Raw genomic sequence first — 23349 nt, forward strand, 5'->3', positions numbered from 1 at the left:
TACAATAGTTTAACTTTATGGCTATCTTACAACTATGCCGAATGTTTGATTATGTCTGTTTTAGTTATTTTGAAATTTTTCAGAATATTTTTTGCAATATTCTTAATCATAAAGCCACAAAACCACTAGTAATGGAAAGGAGCAACTGCCCAGAAAACATGGAGTCCAAGCTCTCGGACAATGTAGATTTACTTTTGATTGATTAAGAAATAATCCACACAAAGTTAACACTATGATTACAAAGAAGACATTATTGAAAGATGTTAAAATTATTTTTATAGCTTCATTGTATTTGAATTAAAGTGAACATTAAATTAACTAAAGTAAAACTGCATTTTGAAGCAGTTCATACGCCAACATTGTTTCACTGGATCGCACGTGGATTTCATCACGTCAGTTTAAAGCTGTATGAATTACAATTGATTTTCTTAAAAAAAAGAAACGCCTCTCTAGCTTGTCTGGTTTCAGCACAAATAACAATTCTATGAGGATTTGCATTTCTGTGTAAAACTCTGGGATTTTCCCCCTTCTACCGATTTCAATTGTACTTCTTTGGCAGATATGTGTATTTTTGGTAAAAGAAATCGTCAAAGTGTGAGAGACAGTAGTATGATGTAATATTCAGTGAAGTCTGTCTCAAGTTACCATGTCCACCAATTTTGATGATTTCTATTGAAAATGTACATTCCTGGCAGAGAAGTACAAATTGAAAGTCTGTGAAGATTTCTCTTTTTTTTTTCTCGTAGAATGTCAGGGGAACGAAAACAGATTTCTGAACATTTGAAATGGGGAAATCTGACATCTTTATCATTCAGAAGTTACTCTGAAACCTTGCACAATATTTTTAAATGTTATCATGTACATCAGGGTTTTTTTATAATGCATCCCTTAGACTTATTTTGATTTTACTCACCAGACAATCAAGTTCAACAGTGAAATATCTAGGGAAGTATGTTTCAGAATCTTCACAAGAACTACAATGCTTCAATTTGTGATATTAGTATTACTTTGCAAGAATTCTTATACCTTCATATCAAGTAACGAGGGCTGTTGTTATTACTTTTCAGTTTTTATCATTATTTTGTTATGTTCGATACGCTGAGGCTTCTATGATAATTAGATTGGTCAGTTGAATCATCTTAGAACTTGCACTATAGGGCGTTATGTTCCAAAATTAGGTTCAATGCCTGATTTTTATGTAGGTTTTTTTTATGTATTGTCAACTCTTGGAATATATGAGAATGTTTTGGAGTCTTTTTATATTTTAGAAGAGTTTCATATATAAAATATTTAAGGAGATACAGAAACTCTTGTTCAGGGGAGTAATATGGCCCAGTGGGCATCTTGTTAACTTCTTTTAAGAACCTGACAAGCTAGAGGGGCACTTTTAAGTTAGGGGCAAAAATTACTCAGGTGAGCAAAACAGGCGCTTGGCCTCTTGTTGCTTTTGGTTGCATGCAGATTGTATTGTTTTTCAGGGTTAAAATATGTTGCATAACAAGGAAATCTTTTAGTTTATCATTGTAGTATGGTTTATATCCTTTTTAGTAGTCTGGTGATTGCAAGATTACTTTCGCCTCGGGATCATTGGATGCTGATATGGATTGAGAGCAAATGGGGAAAAAATCCATCTTGATAGGTTTTGAAGCGTTGTGAATTTTGTATAATGTACATTCTCGGAGAGAATCAATTCTAATAACATTGCTTAATTTGATTTTTGCTTGTTAAAACAGTGCGCATAATTCAAGCCAGATAGAAAGCGGTGTGTATATATATACGATCACCAAATTTTCCGAATTTTAGATTTGATACGACATGGCACATTTTCTCCTGGTCGGGGAGGGGGACATGACTGTCCCTGAAACGAAATTATCCGGAAGTGTGTGGCATTATTGTTGACGTGTTTGCAACTGTTGAGGAGTGAATCTGATCATGTTGTTATTTTAAGATATTTTTATCCTTCTACACGTGTGTTTTAGTGTTTGTGTTAAAATACATTGATATATGTAGTGCTTAAAAATACGCCAAAATTGTGACGTCAAGATAACCAGGGATTAGTTCCACAAAATTTAACATCAAAATGGTACACGGATGTTATAATAAACTGTTCAATTTAGGTTGATATGTTCTTATAAAATGGTTTTTTTCTCGTCTTTCAGAAGTAATAGACTCGCACATTTTATAAAAGGTGAAAACAGTAAAAGATTTCTTTCCACATACGTCCAGATGTTCACTGAGTTTTATTTTACGATATTCCCATGAATTAATGTGCTGTTTATGTATCCGGATTCGTTCCCGTAATGTATTTCTTGTTTCTCCAATATAAAGTTCTCCACAACCAGAACATATTCATATTAATTCACCGGAATATCGTAAAAATAAAACTCGGTGAACATCTGGACGTATGTGGAAGAAATCTTTTACTGTTTTCCCCTTTTATAAAATGCCACGGTGCGAGTCTAATACTTCTATATATTGTTCTTACAAAGAAAATAAAAAACGTTTACATTGTATAAAAATAATGAAAAGTCTATTACCGGGAGAAGAATAAGGACGATGGCTTGATTTTTGTAAATTGTAATAGTAAAGTTTCTTTAATTCAATGTGTATATTATCCCACTCGTTACATAAAAAGATACCGGGTACACTCCCTTTTCTATAATATATACTGATAAGTTTAGAAATATCAAGGCTTATCTTTTCGACTATATAACAGTAACTCTTTGTGTAGAAATTTGAGATTACGATTTATTTTGACGCATTACAACATTTCGTTTTGAAAATAAAATGAAGAACGATTTTAACCCCAGCCAACTCCAACTCGTTTTTTTTTTATGGTGAGTTATACATGGCAGTGATCTCTGACTACTCTTACATATCTCGGTTTGAGGAAAAAAAAATGAATTTCAAAATCGGGGGTAATTAAGATCTAAACGCAGTGACGTCGTGTTTTAACCACTGAAGAATTTGCCCTGGCGCACCAAAATGACGTCACCTTTGCGATAAGAGCAAAAGCACGGCTTCGCCAGACCCGATGCCATCGGCTCTCGTATCTCTGAAAGGATCGTGTGGCTGTTATATAATTGATTTTAAACGATTGCTGTACGCCAAAAATATATATGTTTTGATGAAAAAGTTTTCTTGACGTATGCAGTAGATGTATAGAGTTCTCAATACAACGAGGGCTTAGAAACTTGTTTATATTTTTACATACTGATTTTATTTGTCAAATAATAAATTTAACCGCATTCAAATAAACAATCGAAATTTGTTTGGTGTTTCCTCGAAATTTGTTTTGACATACATACACTTATATAACCTTCATTTTTAAAGTTCAATAAACGTTCAGGCCTCATTAAAAAATATGTTCCATCTGCAAGACTGAAAATTGTACTTATGAAAAAACGATGTGATTCTACGAAATATTGGTAAATCTCTCCCTGTCTAAATCCCTATCGGATCAAACATCATATTAATACTTGACATGATTATGATTTATATTTGATTTATTGTCAGCCATAAGGTTCAAAAGGTGCCTTCATGAAGATATCTATTTGTCTGTTAGTTAGTTTGTTGTTTTTTTTTTCTCTTTTGTTTTTTTTTTTTACTTTTTTATTCCTATATATACTTTTTTCTAATTGAAAAAAAATCCTTTCCTTTTTAATTTGTTTTCCTGTACTAAAGCATACGTATTGCTTGATTATATTTGACAAATATAAAGTAATAATTTTAGGATTGTAATGTTGACAAATATCAGAAAAATAATTAAACAACGTTCATTTGATTAAAATCGAGTTGAGTTGATTCTGAATTTAAGATCCGCCCCCAGCGACACGCCCCCTTTTTACGCTCACTGATAACTGAGATAACCACACCCCTCGTCAGTTAAAAAGTGTTTTTTTTTTAAAAACTTGACAAAATGCGCAATATATGATCTTCCAGTAACATAATTTTTATTTTACAACGAGGATTAGCTTGATATTCATCCAAACCTTTGTTAACCACGTGCTTTTTGTTGACAAAATAACGCGGTAACAGTAATATATTCTGACGCCATTTCCGTTTCGGTTCAGCAAATAGAATCCTCGTAAAACTTTACTTTTACAAACACGCTGTAGAAGAGTGCGAAGAAGGCCCAAAATGATAGTTTACCTTTTCATCTGATATAGAAGATGGGTTTAAAGAATTTTCTTATATACAGTCTTGTTTTACTAACTGGATTAAAATTGACAATTAGTGAATTTGCGGGAAATGCTAACTATGAAGAACCAGGTAAGTGTCATATAGGCCTATCAACGACTGTCATTATTTTTAGTTGTGAATAAGTTTACCCCAAAGAAGTCTTGCGGTGACTTTCGTAATTCAGGTTTTTTAAAACTTCAATAAAGTGAGGGAGTGTATAAGACCTACAGGCTTTTCATAGAGTACTTTGTCATAATTTCAATAAGGTTTGGATATCATACCCTCTCTGTGATTAAACTTGTAAAAAGGGGGCCCCAGGTAAAATTGGGTCACCGACGTATTATGAACTTGGACGCGTCGATACACATTAAATCGCGCCTTTATATTAACTTTATTATAAAAGTGAAATGAAAACTAACACATGCCACAAATTCCTAACTTTACTGTTGTTTATGTTGATCGTAATAGAAACAACTGAGCAGGTACCCCTATGTCCCAAAGCTATGTATTAAAGGTTCAAAAGACACTTGAAGATAATAGAACTGTTTACCGAGTGTTGTTAATTTTAGTTTGGCATTTTATCAAGGAGTTTAGTATGTGTATTTATATATGCATACGTAATTAGAGATTCATAGATTTGACCGAAATTAATTTTATTGACTACATGTCATTTTGTTTTAATGAAGAACAAACTGTTCATTTTTCATTCTTGTCCAATGAGGGATGGATTGTAAATCATTAAAGCAACTCCTGTTGGGCTATTCCACCAGAGCGGCTTGTCTAATAGACAAGCGACATTAATATAACCCCATCAGATGCAAAGGCTCCAAGACAATGTGCACAGGAATGAGAGGTTTACACATGGTGAATTGCTTCTGACATCATTGATTCTGTGGCATACTTTCTCAGTGACTGGGTTTATGAATGAAATGTGGCACTTACGCTACCTCTGCCCACACACTGATAAAAAAAAAAGAAACGCAGTAGTTCTAATGTTATCTTTTAAAAAACGTTTTTTAAGAATTCCTAAGTTTGTAAATTATATCTTGAATACCTTTGTAGCGTCTTCACTAGTTCAGTTGAATAGTGAATACACATTGATGAAATTTCATTCAGTCTCATTTCACAGGAAAAAAAAACATTGAAAGGGGGAAATAAGTGTTTGGAGTTTCAGGTAGTGAAACTAATATTTGATAACCCAACTGCCTTCTACCTCTTAATTTCTGTGATTACAAGACTATAGTAGATAATGGCGATTGTGAATCGAGAACATTAACGGTATCTGTTTACGTTCTCTGTCATACCCCAGACGGCTTTGAAGATATCTAGAACCTGATCAGCTAGGAAGTTGTGTAGTGACGACTGTTGTTAGTTCACTTGAATGGCCTTCAATTTACTTTAAAATTTATAATTTAGGCTTTCCCTCAGACTTTCAGATAGAAGCTCATTGACTCCTGGCGATCTGTTGTATAATTTGAAATCTGGAAATGGTACAGGGTTTTCCTTCCGAGAAGTGGCGAGCTTATGTTTGTATACACTGATAACAACCGCACAAGTCATTTCATGTTTTGTTTGCAGACAGTTTAGATCTTATTCTTTTTGAATTTATTAACCAAATCTTTTTACCCAGACAGTAGAGTTAAATTGTATTACAGTGTTAAGAATTCTTTTAAAAAGTTACCTATACAAAAGAGGTTACATATTATAGAAGTTATACAAGATATCGGGATTTGTTGGATGATATTTAGGTGCTTAATCTTTATATGATGGGAAAAGGTGGTAAAGCAGAATTTCATTTCTCCTAATCTACATAGTAATCTCCCCTAAGACAGTATGCCAATGAGAATGTACATTTTGTCTGTTTATTTTCTAAATGCCAAGCCCCAGGCAGTTCATTTTAAAAAGATTGTTAAGAATTTGATTTGAGGCTTTCATCTATAGGCTGATTTGATGGATTGCCATTTAAAAAAAATCATTCTGTATGTTTTACTCAATTAATACATGTATGAATTTGTGCTTATTTTTATTTTACATGATAGCTAGCAATCTACAAAATGCCAAAAAACAAGTTTTCAAATTTTTAAAAATGGTCAATGTTTTATAAACTTTTATTGCTGTCAAGTCATTTTAATTTAGTGTGACCATGCATGCATGTAGCACATGTTAGAATATTTCTATTATTTATTTTTTTCTTCACTTTCTCGTGTGAAGTTGGCATAATGCTGGTATTGGCTGATTCTTCAGTGTAGAAAATTTGAATGGTGTAACTGTTTAAGAAATATGGTTTTAGAAGATAAGACATTTTTGCTGGAAAAATCCCTAAAAACTCTCAGAAAGTAGATTGAGTACAGAGTTTTGATTGAAATTTAAAAAAAAAATCAGCTTGAAAGATTCCTCTGATATCATCGCAATCATTGTCTGTTAAGTCATGTGAGAAGCATCTGGATGTGGAAATTGACGCAAAGACGAGCATTGGATCGTTGGTGTACAGCCAGTCTTTCTCCAGTTGAATATTATTTGGCTGTTTTTCACACAAAATGTTGTGTATTGAAAAATTTTCTCATTAAAAATTATGCATGCAGAAAGATTTGAACATGCTCGAGTAAGCAAGAACTGTTATTTTAATTATTCATTGTCACCACTTGTGAAATATAAAGCTATCTGTGACAATATTATCAAGGTTGATTTATAACACACAGGATTCGGTCACAAGATTCCAGTGAAGCATCATATAAAATGTTTCATGAAGTTTGAAATGAGTAATAATTCCAACACTTATCATGCACAGCTCTTCTTTTTTATAGTAATATTACGAGGGACAAGACATGAAGAATAAAGAAATCCTGTTATTTAATGAGATAAGGACTGGTACGGTTTTAAGAACATGTTGCTCTGTTATTATTTAAGAAGGAGTGTATTATGTTAAAATCCTGTCACACATCAGGTTTTAGCCACAACTCGTCACAATCAAGTCATTAAACTTACATTCAGAAATTAATGATTCACGTCAATAAACTTTTTTGAGTTAAAAAATGAAATGATTGTTGTTTGCTGCAGTGTCAATGTTCACTAAAAATGTTGATCCTTATCGTTGCTAATGTTTTCGCTGCTCCCCTGCTGCTGACAACACAAAGAGATGCTTAGGACTTTGGCCTTTTCATTTTCTATCAGACATGATCAAGTAGCCAAAAAATGACATCATATAAACAGGAGGAACTAGATATACTGTGTCATTAAGGAAAAGATGGAGTATATCTATAATTTAGAAGTTTTCACAGAACTGGAGTGAACTGTGATTATGTTAGAAAAAAAAATGAAGAAACATTGACCTCAGAAAAATATTTTTTTTAACAAACTTTTTAACAAGATCAGGTCCTTAGTTAAAATTCTTAGATTTTTTTGTTCTCCTGAAGAATATTGGTATATATAGATAAGTACATCAAATAGTTGGTTTTCCCCTTTGAAAATAACTTGGACATTTATAATGTGGGCCAGTGTGTTTGAAGTTAAGATCTTCCTTTTTACATCACCTGTTTGTTGTACATACCTGGCAGCTGTAGCACTGTAATGGGTGTATTCTAGTGTAAGTTTCACCTACTGTCTACAGTTTTATACATGTGTACGTATTGCTGGCTATAGTGTTCCCCCGTTACATACTCTCTCAAAGGAATGTGCGAAATATGCATACTTAACTAAGCATAACTAAGTTGTGATGTATCTGCTTATTTTTCTGTGCCACACAGACCCAAGCTTGAAATATGGAATTCAAAATTTTTTAAAAGTTATCTTTAGAGAAAAATGAAATAAGAATTCATAGTCTCTCCAAACACCTGTTAAGTTTTGTATAAGATGCACAAATTGAAGTAAGGACACTTAAGGAAATACTTGAGGCAGTAAATGACATTTTTAAAAATGTCATTGGTAAGAGCATTTATGATAACATATTTTAATTGTTTAAAACCAGGAAACACTCTGCATTTGCAACTTCAGAGAAATCGACAGAAAATAGAAAAAGTGGGTAATCCTCCAATAAAAGGTTAATATCATAAATTTTTGTATTGCTGCAATCTTTCAGCAACTTTATAGAGGTGTTCCATTTTACATGATCCAAATCCTTACGCATTTAATGATGTGGAGAGAGTATGTGCCATGTGTAAAAATATTTGCCAAAGTTTGATTACAATGAACAAAACACAATGAGGCGGAACATATTTTACGATGTGGTTAAGACATTCAGCATACCACGTGGAGTGAATGTAGTTAACATGTAAAGAATGTGAAGAAGTTTTTTTTTTAATACAATTGTACCATATTCTTAATTTTACTACTGTCTCTAAGCCCTATAGTTATGAAAGAATATCTTACAACAGTGATTTAGAATAGTAAAGGTGTAATGAAGGTAAACAATTCTAGAATTATGAAAAACTGATGATTTTTTTCCCCCTTATTTTTGATATTGATTCATTTTCAAGAATCCTACACAAACTAAATAATTTCTTAAGCTACATAAAGGACGCAAATGCTAATATATTATTAACATGATATCTAATAAATGCTAATTACTTGTTGTTTAGAAGAGCAGGAGAGTATTTCCCTTTAATGTTACCCCAAATCCCTTATAATTGGAAATGGATGCTCAGCATAAAGAATTCTGTTGTAGATGCATAGAATATTCATGACTCCATTTTTACAGACATTGTGACCTTTACCTTGAAGTGTTCTATAATTTTTTGTGTCTTGGTAACCAGATTTAATGAATCCAGCCTGTATACCAGCAACAGGATAAATTTTGTGGAACTAATCCCTGGTTATCTTGAAAGGAAGACCATGTGGAAGTTTTTGAAAAAGCACAGACGGAACTTAGGAGGGTCAATCTTGTTGAAGTTGATAGAAAATGTTCCTGAACACTGGAAATCAATTTCAAGGATTTTTTGGTACTTGTCTGTATGCACCAGGGATTTTCAATCGAAATTGGGTGATTACGTTTAAAATACCTGCACCATAAAGCAGATAGGTTTGCACTAACATTAAGGCTTTATCAGAGTCCCTGGAAGCAAAATCTTTGATAACATTAGCCAAAAGAAGCAGTAGGTGATATTTTCTCCCTCAGTCAGAATGTTTATCAAAAGGTCTGAAATCATCAGGGGGGCTTCAATATAGCCATTAGTAATTTTATTGGAAACCTCCAAGAATTGGGCATGGCTGGTTATCAGGAATCTGGGCTTGGCAGTTCTAGTCAACCAATACTGGGTACTCCTATACATATAGGTTAAGGCCAAACAATGTAGGCTGGGGTCAGATAAAAAAGTTGATTGAGGAAATTTACATGCTACAATTGAGATTATAAGGAAATGTGTATAGTTTCGGTGCTGTCTTTTATAAGTCAGTAATTATTCACTTCATTTAGTCATAGTTGAAACTTGGAACAAGATTAAAAGAACCATTAGAAAGACGGATTCTCCTGATTCATGAGTGGATATTCTGAGGAGATGCCATCATGGTTCAGAATTCGGGGGGAAAAAATGCAAACAGATTATGTATGTGTTAAATAAAAAGTGTACTCTTGACACACACTAGCAAGTGCTTTCTCCAGTATAAGGCTACACTGGCATTTCAAGACACATGAAGGGTGATCTCCCTTTTTGTGAGCATCATAAAGTTACCTCCAACCAAAAATGTTGTGGCAGGTGTTTAATATCCTGATAAAAAGAGATAAGGCCACGATTATCTTCTCTTCCATCACAGATTAAGGGCTGGTGTGCACTCTGGAGATGGTGTTCAGCCTCTCAAGTGTGCAGCAGACTCTTCTGTCTGGGGAGGGGCACCAGGGAGGCACTAACCTTTGTAGATCGGGCTTAGAAAGGGATTTGATCCAGGATGTGGATTTGTCTTGCTCAATATCTTTCTCTGTTGAAACAATTTTTGAAATGGTAGTTTGATAGCTTGGAGTCATCATCAAAGCAAGGCTGTTTTGATTGACTGTTGTGTTTTCAATTTCTGACAAATCACCGTTGTTAAGATGCAAATTTCTGGTGCAGTTCAAGACAAATAATATGTCATCTATATAGTGCTCTTCAATCATTCTAAATGCACATAATGCAAGCATTACGATAAGGTATTGAATAATGCATTGTGTATATATAATGAAACTACCTAGCATGGATGTCTAAAAAAATATTTATTGTTATTCACATGAAAATTAGAATTTTAAAAATGAGGTCATTGGATGTAGATATTTTTGTTTCAAACACCCGGGGATATGTGTTTGTTGTTGTTTTTTTCAATGCTGGAATGACAATTGCAATGTGAGGTCATAGATTATGCATGTATATCACTAATAATCTAGTTTTGTCATGATGCATCTATAATTCCCTCTGAATAATATATGCCAACTATCAATTTCTAAAAGGTCAATACACTGTATGCTCTGAATGCTAAAAAACAAATTTTGGATTTATACCAATATTGACCGTTCATTATAGTGAGTTTGTTTTGCCAATACCAAGAAATTTAATTTGTGGCAATTATAATTTTTTCTTTTGCTTAAAAATGAGCCATTACTGTTGGTGGAAGTGATTGCAAATTAGCATGCTGTGTTTCAATCACATTTCCACTTTCTGATTTCCAAGAGATGTCTTCATCTGCTTGATTTAATCTTTTATAAGGAGTGCAGTTTGGAGCTGATATCAAACCTATAACCACACCTGAAAGGGATGATTAATTACTGTGATTGAGCTAACAACCATTTCCCACATTCCCTATCTATCACCTGTTTCTACTAGTTCAAAAGAGGAAAAAAAATGCAAGTTATCATCAGCTCAGTTCCATGAGTTTCTGCTGTCTTCCATAGCAATGCCAGCCCTGGAAATTTCCCTGGGCCGTACCTGATGTTTAATGAGAAAGCATGCAGTCGATAAGCTTAACTAAGAAAACTAACATCTTAATCTCAAGAATGTTTTGAAAACTAGATATAAATACCAGTCACAAGTTGAATGTTACATCTGCAGAGGCTATCATAAGCAGCCCTAACCTATATGAATATTAGATTTGTATGCATTTCTTTCTATGTCTGCTTCACCAGATCTCCCAGTGTTTCTGTAGTCAGTATTTTTTTGTTCATTTCTGCCTGAAGGAAACTCACAAGACAGATAACTTTTTGAAGTGTGAAATACTCCATATACAGTAGTGTCCAATCAATATTAATTTCCCCCAGCATAAATCAGAAGAAGCTTTATTTGGCAATACATGCTAGATAAATGGTCTTGGGGCAGCTTTCTTCCTTCACAACAGTACCGAATTAACAAGTAGCTTGGAATGGTAACAGGTCTGTCGGCAATGAAAATAATGACAAATTGACAGTTTTCAAACTTCCCTTTGATGACCTTGAAGACAATTTTCCTGTGTCTATAGCATTAAAACATTGGGTGTTGTATTTACCCATAAAAGTGCAAGGTTGGCCCAGCTCTTTAAAAATAGGCTTAATCTATGTGTTCACACCTAATGTACCCATATTTTGTTAAGGTATACAAATATAAACATGTCTTATCTACAGACTTTTAAGATAAGTATAAATGTATATTGTTGATTCAGTTTCTTGGACTTTTCAATGACACAGAGATATTTATTGTGTAAAAAACTGAAAGAACAGATAAAAGTGTGAAATTTTCACCTGCGCTGTAAGCTTCTTCAAAAAAATAAGATGTCTCTGGAGTGCAGTAGGATAATGTTTATAATAACTTTTAGAGTAAGCAAAGAAGGATAGGTGGTGGGTCTTGGGAAAGTTTTTTTTCCTCTGGTTTTCAATAGACATTCGAATACCGGTAATACCCTTAGATTTGCAGTTGCAATCATCATGATTTGACACTGAAAAGATAACGTGAAGCATCATGGGACATATGATCATTCAAAAGCCAGGGGCAGCCATCAAACGTGCTGACAAAAATCGGCAGATATTCTCGTCATATCTGTTCAAGAGGAGCACGTGCAAAATTGATTCTGTTTCTTGGTAGGTCTGACAATGTACCAATGAAAATCACTTGCCAAAACAATTGCCAGATTTGCAGATTTAGTTATTAGCAATCTAGATGATGTAAAACTTGTTAACCTCACGATCATAGTAGTGCAGAAACCCATTAAAGGAGAGATCTACAAGAAAACCCATAGCGGGAATTGTGGACGCAAATACACTAGAGATGGAATAAGAGGTGGGATGGATATGTGTAAAAAAAAAATAATTAATGTTCTAACCTAGATAACAGAAAAGCTGCAGATCATCAAATCTGGTCTTGATGTACCACTACTGCAAGAATGGGGAAATAAAAAGTACTATGCCAAAGTGTTGTAGGAGTCGCTGAATTGACACCCACACCTGTAGCCCCTGCTGATGCTAAGAATGTTTCCCCATTACAAGTTTTGCTTGGCAAGTGGATTCTATGAGTTGTAGTACTCATGGGGTTTTAGCACTTATGATGAGAGATTTTTCCTAGGCAGAGAATCAAGTGATATAGCTCCTTAAAGTTGCATTGGAATCGATTTATATATTGGAGCATAGGTTTTGGAATTATCTAGCAGAAATCTGTGTTGTTGTAATGACATTAATGCAACAACATCAAGTCCCAATGCATAACCCTGCATTATTTCAATGTTAAAGTAATCTAAATGTTGTTGTACACGAGTAAAACACAGCAAAAACCCTGATAAAGAAGATTTGAAATCATGTTCTTTTGTAACAATTTAGTCATTTTAATTGGATAAAGGAATGATTTTTTTTTTATAAAATACTAATCACCCATATAATGTATATTCTAAGTATAGAAGCCATGATGAAGAGTTAATATTGAATAATTAAAAGAAATTGGTTTAACAAAATTAAATAGCTGTTCATAAGCATTGATGCATGTACTGTAGTTCTCAAAGTAATTTTAAAGATTGGGAAATATGTCAGATTGAATATTCTTTTGGCAGTAAAAGTTATGCATCTTAAGTTATATAACCAATATGGTTTTGGAGCCATATCTTAAATTGAAATTCCTTTAGTCCAATTTGAAGAAAGGAGGTTAAAGAAATTAAACAGATTTCATTCTGAATGAATAATTTTTAAAGAGGTTTGAGAACTTAAGCGGCCACTGGTTGATTAGATGAAGATGTGGAATATATGTTATCTGGCCCATCCTTTCATCGACAGGAAGAGGAGCGAATAGTACCGACTATCGGCATAGACCAGCGATGAAAAAATGTACACTCTTCAGCCAGGATCAGATTATGATAAAGAAACCCTTTTCATCATTTGCAAAAAATGAAAAGATTAAAAAAAAATTCACTGTCAAGTTTTATTTCAATGGATAGCAACACTCCTTCAAGTTCTGATTACAAAATAAAGATTTGTTGATTTAAATTAGAAAATTATCAGATGGTGGAATGCAAATAGCTAGTTAACATACTCCAATCCCTTGTTTTGATCTCCCAGGGGGTCATTCTCGTTAGGTATCAATACATCTTCTTTATTTATTTGATTTCATCAACTTTTTTTGAGGTTGAGTGAATGGAGCAGAGTTGTATGTAACCGGATTACTGATTTCCTTTCCACTTAGTTAAAGCTTGGCCTGATATCAGAGAGGATTTAAATTACTGATCACAATAGATAATGGACATGTACAAGTACCTTATGGGTATTTTATTGATAGATTGAAATTCAGGTACACAAATCTTCCTTTTCATAATATAAATACCTCTTTATCTGATAAATAGATTCTGTTGACCAATAACAAATGAAACTAAAGCAGGTTTATGTGACTTTGACAATTTCAAACCCAGCTTGAGTAAACAGTTCTGTTGCTTTGCATTGCTTCATCTAGGTCACAACTGACAGAGAAATGAATAGGTATTCATTAACATTTAGTCCATTCATCTTTATAAAGAATTTCCTTATTCAAAATCTTTGGGGTTCTTTTCATACAGTTTAAGATTTAAGTCCAGATAAGGTAGTTTTGCATTAAAAATTATGAATTATGTAAAAAAGAGGAGTCTTCATACATGCTGGAGCATTTGTATATAATTTCAATGTCGCACCTTCAGCTCATACAATACCTTGAGTCATCCCTTCATTGTACACGATGGTATTTGAATATCAAATGTCGCTGTTGCCAAACCATGACAGTACCATAATGGAAAAAACAATTTAAACATGAATTTTAAGACTTTATTTTGTCGGAGCTGTCCGGTATACGGGACGAGAATTGAAACCAATAGTGGGAGGTATCTGTAGAAGTGTGAGGACAGCAAAATGCTTGACAATTATGAGCTTAAATAAAAGCTGCCCGATGTTTTCCTGTGATCGCTTCTTACTTGAAATGACTGATATGGGGAATGAATTTCTTCAAGATGTCAAAATTATGAGCCTGATTGCAGGCAGTGTCTTGGTTTTTGCTATGTTCTTATGACAGGAATTGTGTAAATGGGTGTTGTTCTCTTCTCATTGGATAATGATTAAACCTTCCAGGAAAATAAACAGATCACGGCAAAAAGTCTGAACAAATTGCAAAGCAGTCACCTAAATCGACAATATTTGGTTGAAAATTAATGTTATTAACAAAATTTACTGCTTTGGGGAAAAGAAAAAATAACTTTAGTAAATCTTGCCTAAATAATGGTGTTTTGAACAAAATTTAATTTATATTCTTTTAAAGCTGATTTGTCCAATTGTATATCAAGTTTTTTGTGCGATGTAAAAGTTTTGTTTCAAAGATGTTTTGGCAAATCAAAACTAAAACTTTATTTCATCACATGTATGTCTGAAGTTTGTGTGATGGAAGAGCAAACTGAATTAACCCTTGAAGCAATAGGGGGACAAAACTAAACGGTTTCATTTGTTAACAAGCTCACAAAGCATGAACCTTGTTTTTTGTGTTATGTACCAACACAACTATTTTTTTATTCAGTTTAAATAATTATTTCTATTTGTGAAAAGAGACCAATTTTTCATAACTTTCATAAATTGGTTTGTACAGAAAATCATTTTATACTGAATAGCTATATCGACCAAAGCAACGTTAAGAGTTCTCTTTTTTAAAAATTCTATTGCAAATTTTTTTTTTTATAATTAACTGTGTTCTGAAAAATTTGTTTTTCTTCTTTTTCAGGTAAGTGAATCAGTGAATCAGTAGAAGGAAATGGTTTTATAACACCCAGTAGTCTTGTAGCCTTGCGTCATCCCAGGAATATAAAGTAATTTACCACACAGGACAGGTAGCCTTTTGTAAACATGCAGTGTCATCACACAGGTTGACAAAGTAAGGAGTGCATGTGTGCATTAGGCTGCACAATTTAACTGTTAACGTTCTGACTGCAGTACAACTCCTTTCTCTTATTTAATTTATTGAAATACACCCAGTTTGCACTATGTATTTAAGAATTGGACTAGAATTCTTTTTTTGTAAAGAAATAATGAGATTATGATATTTAATGATTACACAAGAAGTAGACCCTAAGCATATTTTCTTTTGTTGTTTTTGGTTGTTGTTCAGCTTGGCTTTGAGTATCTGTCTTTTTAAAAAGAAAAATGACCCGCTAGGATATAATCCGAAGGTCAGTATGGTTTCTGTGTACTTCATATTAGTAGGGAAGCTGCCAAGATAGTTAAATAGGTCTGAAATTTATTTCATGAGATTTAGCCCTGGCATTCAAGCCATATAAGACGTATAGTTGGATCAGAATAGGATAATGACTGGTGTCTGTTTGTCAGAAAATGATAATCTATGGTTTTACTTCAACAGTCCCTGGTTACCTTTAGAAATTATAGAATTAGTCTTTGAAAAACTAATGTCATTCCTTTGTGCATTTGCTGCCCAAGAAACCATTTAACACGTATTGATTTTCAATAAATTGAGCCTTCATTTGGGATACAATTTCTGAGGATATGAATTTGACAAATGAGTTTAAATAAGATTTGGAAGTTCAGCTTTTACTCAACATGCTATTCAGAAAATTATCTTGAAGGACAACATTAAAATCTTTTTCAAAAATTTACCACATCCGTGTAATTGGAGGCACGGTTAAATTGCACTGATTATTCACATTTCAAGCCAAGAGAGCTATAGCATTTAATTTATATGAAAAAAGAGTAGAAATTCAGGGATAATTAAGGAGCCATCATTTACATGCTGCATGCATGTTGTATCTTGATTTTGTTTCGATCTGCAAGAGAAATGAACATTGCCATGCAAAACCAGTAATTATCTAATGGTTTTAATTAGAGCAAAAAAAGAAAAAAAATTATAATTCCAAAACTAGCAATGTGAGATAATGTCTCTGACCATGCAGAAGGCCCAGTAATACCAGTACTCAGTTTAGGAGATAAATTTACCTGATCCCCCTGTATGAAAATTGACTAACTCAAACCACAGCCTATATTACATAACATTACTTTTGTAGATGAGCTGCTTCTCTCATTACCAATCAAATTTATGCATGTTTCAAAGAACGGAAGACCTGGGTTACAATCATGAATTTTGTGTGTAACTGATGGGGCTTTATGTATCGTTTAACTGATATATAGAACTTTAATACCACTGTACTCATTATGAACTGATTTAAATTCTGAATACGGAATACATGAAGACAATGGCAATGTAAAGAAGAATTTATGAGGCATTTGGATACTTTACTTAACATAGGCACCTCCTGGTCAGAAATTGAAACAACTCAATAGCAACCATTTTCTTTATTTTGGTTCAGATGCTCCAAAATTCGAAAATACTATTATTAGTATTCCATCATTTTACCTCCATTTTAAAAAACCCACCTTACCCAACAAATTCAAGAATGCTTTGGTATCTGTTCAAAGATAGAATCACCATTTAGCCTAACAGCTGTGGTCCATTGCCATAACGCACTTGTATTATGTTGCAGTGTTTATCACATTTTTCTATCTGTTTGTTTGAAGTTAAATGTTTTCTAGCCTAATGCATTTCTGTTTGACCTAAATATATATGTTTAAATAATTTGCCTGTGAAAGATACTGCGTTTTTATCTGTGACCCACATCATGGATGTCTAAATATTTAAATTTGGCAGTCAAAATAGGAGCAAGTGTATTACCTGAATGTAATAGCTAGGCTGTGTCTAAAAGCAAGGCTTTGGAAAACATGCTTATGTAGCATGCAAGATAGAGCATGCACCCTAAAACTTTTTTTTATTATAATAGATATGGGAATATAGTAATCATGGAGTTAAGAATTTTAAATGCAAATTAAAACATAAAATACCTTGGGGTATTTTACAAAAATCCCTTTTGTGAAATTTTTAAAGTACTATATTGTTTATGGATGTCAAAAAGGAAAGTATTTTTCTTGGGTCTTTTCTGATTGACTTGCTGGCCTTACAATAGGTCAAGACCTCTTATGATTTAAGAAGAGGGTCCTCCAGGGGTATCCGTGTGTCATTTTAAAAATATTTTTGACAGAAGGGATGAATTCAGGTTTCTGCCTGCTAGGTAAAGATGGCTATCACCCAGGCACTAAATTCATTTGAGCTATCTCCCATCTAATCTGTCTCATCTGTCCTCCCACATCAAACTTACCAGCCAGAAATGTTTTTTGACAGCTAGCAGAGGCCCAAAATTATTAAATATTTTGGAATATCTGCCGAAAATGGGTCAATTATAATTGAAGTTTTTCATTGACTGGGTTGCTGCATGCAGTGACATTTGAATAAGTTGTACTATGGTGGCAGATTTAATCCTAACCAATCTTCCTAGGTTTGAGTTGATGACCGATTTTTGCATATCAGTTTTGAAGGAAAGGGGGAAAAAAGAAGCAAGGGCCTTGTGTTTAGGTCTTTAAAGCCTTTGTTGTTAGAAAGTATTTGCTGATCAGTTTTATGAAGAGATTAATGAGGAATTACTTTTGCAAGTGTCTGTTTAGTTTTAAATCCTCGCTGAACTCCAGTCAAATCCTCTTGCAGGTCTTTCTTTAAAAGTGTTTATTTACAGTTTTAAAGAATTCAGTGGATGTTGCTTTTGAATTGGACCTAAGTTTACCTCATGCAATTAGTGTTAATGGTTGCAGTTTAAATTGTATGACCAGGTTTTGTAATTTCAAAGCACAAGGTGGGATGGCTGGTGTAATGTATTTTCCAAATTCCAGAAGTACATTTAGAAATATTCCTTTAAATGAACATTACAACCATTGATCGGAACTCTTATCAAGTTTTGAGAACATATTCCAGACACTTGCAATTTTTTCTCCATTATATTCAGCACAATGCCTACCCTGTCCCTCTGTGTCATTATCTGAGCTAAGGTTTGTTCAAATCGAGAGAGGCTGGTACTGTATACACTCAAAGACATCAAAAATCATTGTTACTAAATAACATATCTCTCAAACAGTTGTAATTGGGCAACCTCAAGGGTTGTTACCAACACTTCCTACTTTGATGATATTATTTTGGTTCCTTTTTTAATTTTTTTTTTTTGGGGGGGTGGGGGTGGGGGTTCAGTCAGTAACTATACTTGAATATCTTTGCAGTCTTTGGATAACAGTTTCTTTGTAATGTTCGAAATTTTTCTGTAGATTGTTTACCCCTTTAAAAATTGTTCAACTAATGGTACATTAATTGTTAAAAATTAAAGAACTGTTATTGTAAGTATCAGTTAGTTTTAAATTAAAAAATGTTATTGTAAGTATCAGTTAGTTTGATAAGTTAGAGACCAAATAATAAAATGATTCATTGTAGTCAAGAGAAGATGTTATGGATTAATTTGTTTAGTTTTGGTGCATGATAGGCAGATTCTCGTTTGGAGTGTACCGCGTTCAAATGAAATTAATTATGTACTTCAGTAGCAAACATCAAGTACAACTGTAGTAGGGGTCTGTACCCGGGCAATTACAAACAATTATGAAATTATCATTTATTTATTAATAATTCTCAAAGGATGTTTCATACAGTATAGATTTCTCAGGGAAACATCAGTGGCAGACAGGAAAAATATGCAGACTTTATCTCAGGATCTTTTGTCATCTAGCCATCATTACTTGAAGCAAAATTCATGTATTTCCACAATGTTGCGTGAGGAGAAGCATTTGTTGAAACTTTTTTTTTTTTACACTAGGTAATATAATGCAGAGATTGGAAGCATTAAAATCAGTGGGGGCCGTACCGTGAAGGAGTTAATTTCTGACCACTTATGGGATGGTAACCCCAGCTATGACTCCTTGTCACTTTACCTGAATCAGGTGTTAGTTTTCATTATGGGGGTTTTAAGGACCAGAGAGTTTATTAGAACGGGGGGAAACTTCATACTTTGTCACTCGAAAACCTATCCCCATTTGTTATCCCATACAAAAAAAAAGCACTAAAAAGTTATACCTATGAGCCCTTAAAAAAGTTACAAAAAAGTCATAACTAAGTTAGCACAATTTGGAACCATCTGATCAATTATGGTTCCAAATTAGCATCAAAAAGTTATACCTATATTGTAACTTTTTGCTTAAGTACAAAAAAGTCATAACTAGAGTGTAACTATTGACAATTTATTTTTTTCATAAAAATAAATAGGTATAAAAAAGTTATCAAAAAGTTATAATAAAGTTATCATTTAGGTACAAAAAAGTTACAAATTAAAGTTACAGAAAAGTTATCATTTAGGTACAAAAAAGTTATACATATAGGTATAGAAAAGTTATCATTTAGGTACAGAAAAGTTATAGATGTAGGTACAGAAAAGTTATACATATAGTTACAGAAAAGTTATCATTTAGGTACAGAAAAGTTATACGTATAGTTACAGAAAAGTTATCATTTAGGTACAGAAAAGTTATAGACGTAGGTACAGAAAAGTTATACATATAGTTACAGAAAAGTTATACATATAGTTACAGAAAAGTTATCATTTAGGTACAGAAAAGTTATACATATAGTTACAGAAAAGTTATCATTTAGGTACAGAAAAGTTATAGATGTAGGTACAGAAAAGTTATACATAAAGTTACAGAAAAGTTATTGTTTAGGTACAGAAAAGTTATAGATGTAGGTACAAAAAAGTTATCATTTAGGTACAGAAAAGTTACACAGAAAAATTACAGATGTAGGCAAAAAATATCTATCTGTATCATAAACTTCAGATAAAAAAAAAACCCAGGTACATGTACAGGTGTTATACTGATGAAAAAAAAGTCTCTAATGTTGACATGAACTTTTCATCAAATTGGTTTTGCTCTTGAATAGGAATTTAAAATCATATCTGTTCATGTGAGCAGAAGAACACAAGTCAATGTTTTTGTTAATCAATATGTTTACTGAATTATATTTACATCTAATGAGTATGCTTTCCTCCATTTCTTATGGAAACTTATAGTTAACGCCTTGTTTAACGATTGGTCGAAACCTACAATGACCTTAGAAAAATCATTGAAATAATCAGGATATCAATGCAGACTCATATTCCCATTGAAGACAATTTGGCTGTTACTTTTAGCTAACGTACTGATGCACATTAAAAATAATATAGTAAATTTAACTTACTTTACAAACAATTTATTAATTTGTTAAAAGAAAGATGTAAATATAAACAATATAACTTTCTTTGACGATTCATGCAGGTAATGAAGGGAGCAATGATTGCAGAAAAAATTTACATAACTCGCTAATGCGGGTAATGTATTTTTTCTGCAATGTCGCTACATTCATATCCCGCATATGTCACCAAAAAAGCATTTTATTGTTTACATAATTATCTCAAATCATTACAGACCCTATATGCAAGTTTTTTAAATAAAGCAATAATCTAACATAAAAGCATTTGGGATTACATGTGTGTCTAATGTTCTTGCTAAATTTGAATAGAAAGTTTGAAAAACATTATTTTGTAAACCAAAATTTGACCAAAACCTTCATAATTAAAGCATGTTTTAGGTTAAATTCCTAACATATACTAGCATGATTTTGTTCCAAACATACTAGTATGATTTTTAAAACAGTCCTGGTTCTAGATGATACCAATGACCTGCAGTAATTTATTAGCAAACAACTGGATCTGTTTCTTGAATCTGTTCCTAAAATGTATAAAAAAGAATGTTTCATTATGGCAATTTCTTACTACATGTACTTTCATTGTAACTGTTAAAATCCTTGACAACTACCTTATACTTAAAACAGAAAATTATATAGCATACCAAGTTGAATATATATGTGACCAGCACCTGGCAGGTGAAAACTGGTTTCTGTTTACATGGCTGCATGTATTTCTATGGGAACGGTTGCTCTTGCATCTGATCTCTTTCATAGTATTATCCTCGTCCTCCATTAATCTAAAAGAAGGCAATAATATCTAAAACATGATACTGTTTGACAATTTTCAATATATGTAGCATAAATTATTATTAAATATCAGTAAAACTTTTAAATTCTCTGTTGACCTGGTACCCCCCCCCCCCCCCCCCTCTAAAAAAAAGTCAACATTGATACAGCAGTTGCCATTATATTCTCAGATTTACAATAATTCATTTACTAAGAGATATACATAATATATGGTTAAAAATTTAAAATCTGTATATCTTTACTTGATAAACACACACACTTACTTTTTTCATCTTGTATTAATGATGTATCTTCAATCTGGTGTAGAGTCTGCTAGCTGGACTTGGTTGGGATTTTTTCTGCAATACAATGATACTCTTTTTAAAAGAGTCGGCCATAATTTGATTACATATAGAATGTACATCACTAGATATACATGGCTGCATAGACTTTGATATAGATGATAAAATCATGCACTTCTTATTGAGAATTCTAGAAATATTCCAAATGTAATTCATTTCTAAGTGCAAAGCAATAATATAGAAATTGAGATAAGCAAACACAAATGAATTATTTAAAATGACTTGTTTGTACATCAGACTTACCCTGAATGGAAATGGTCATCCACAACTAAAGCCATATCATCCAGGTCTTAAGCATGTCTATCTTTATGAAACCACTGCTTGCAGTTTCATTACTACATACAACACGCTGTGATTCTGCATATTTCTTGAAAAAATCAGGAAAATCTTCACAACAACTCCTGTCTTCTTTGCCCATTTCAAAATTTGATGGCGGAATGGCAATTGTCCAATCAGAATTCACGAAAGTCAAAGTTTGAAATTTTGGCCAATCACGATACAGCTACGATTAATACCGGGATAAATCTTTAAAATTTATTTTGGTTAAAAAACAATATTATTTACTAAATATTATCTAAAGAATTCTGCATTTAATTGAAACAAATTTTAGTAATATTTTCTTTCCTTACAACCTGTTAGTTTATTAACCGATCATCAAAACTGGGCATTTCCGGTCTCAAGAGCCGCCATTTTGAATAATTTGAGGGAATTTTAAAAACTAAATCAATTTAAATACCAATGCATTTTTACAATTGATGAATATGTAAAACCAAAAATTATAACACCTTTTTCAAATAAAACATGTTTCCCAAAGTTTATAACACAGTCCTTATAGCTATGTGCTGTTATAAATTACGATGAGAGATAGGCTAGTACTGGGAAAACATACAGATGGAAATAGCAGTACTGTTCTTTGTTAACAGCATGTCTATTAATGAAATATGTGAATAAATATGATGAACCCATCTCATAATAACAAACAATGCTACCACCCCTCCCCAGCCCCCTCCCCTTTCTTCGCATGCATTCGATGTCGTGGGAAAATTCTGAATCAATTTCTAGGAATCTACTCTATTCCTTTATTCATGGGGTAGGCCATGAACAGTTGGAAAAATTGTCAGTGATAATATAAAGTTGATGCTACCCCTTAGTATTTAACAGTGTTTAAACGAAATCGTAATATGTCTAATGATGTTCAAGAGACAGATAACAAAATAATGCTTGCAGGAGCAAAATAAAAAATGTCTGCTGGTTAAAACACACACATCAACCTTTTATCTTAAACAAACATCAGTGTCATCACAGCACGGACTAAGCATGACCTGTTTAGACACCCTTTACTGTTAACCTGGGATGAGTGTGCGTTCAGGCGGAAAGTGATTTCCTGTTTCTGCCTTGTAAAAACAATAAAATTTTGGACAGGTGTTTGTGTTGCAATTGATGGACTGGATTCCCGTTATAATGGTTATGTCATTGTTTTCAAACAAATCTTAGTGATTTTACTACCCAGTGTG

The 23349-nt window shown here is 33.0% G+C and overlaps 1 protein-coding gene and 1 long non-coding RNA gene across 4 annotated transcripts in view; one reads left to right on the forward strand and one right to left on the reverse strand.

Moving 5' to 3' along the window:
• The first annotated feature begins 3961 nt into the window (after nucleotides 1–3961).
• Egfr (epidermal growth factor receptor) overlaps nucleotides 3962–23349 on the forward strand; it is a 58308-nt gene continuing 38920 nt past the window's right edge. The window contains exon 1 of one of the 3 annotated variants that reach the window (XM_066071171.1): nucleotides 3962–4272. In XM_066071171.1, the coding sequence (XP_065927243.1) occupies nucleotides 4173–4272 (100 nt within the window). In that variant the 5' untranslated portion in view covers nucleotides 3962–4172. 3 annotated transcript variants of the gene reach the window in all.
• Nucleotides 19695–22856, reverse strand: LOC117688881 (uncharacterized). Its single transcript, XR_010710787.1, has 4 exons — nucleotides 22079–22856; nucleotides 21758–21832; nucleotides 21350–21484; nucleotides 19695–21229 (listed from the first exon to the last, which is right to left on the reverse strand). It is a non-coding gene; the product is annotated as an uncharacterized lncRNA (long non-coding RNA).

The sequence above is a fragment of the Magallana gigas genome, chromosome 2 (assembly GCF_963853765.1).
Source record: "Magallana gigas chromosome 2, xbMagGiga1.1, whole genome shotgun sequence".
Classification (NCBI taxonomy): Eukaryota; Metazoa; Mollusca; class Bivalvia; order Ostreida; family Ostreidae; genus Magallana; species Magallana gigas.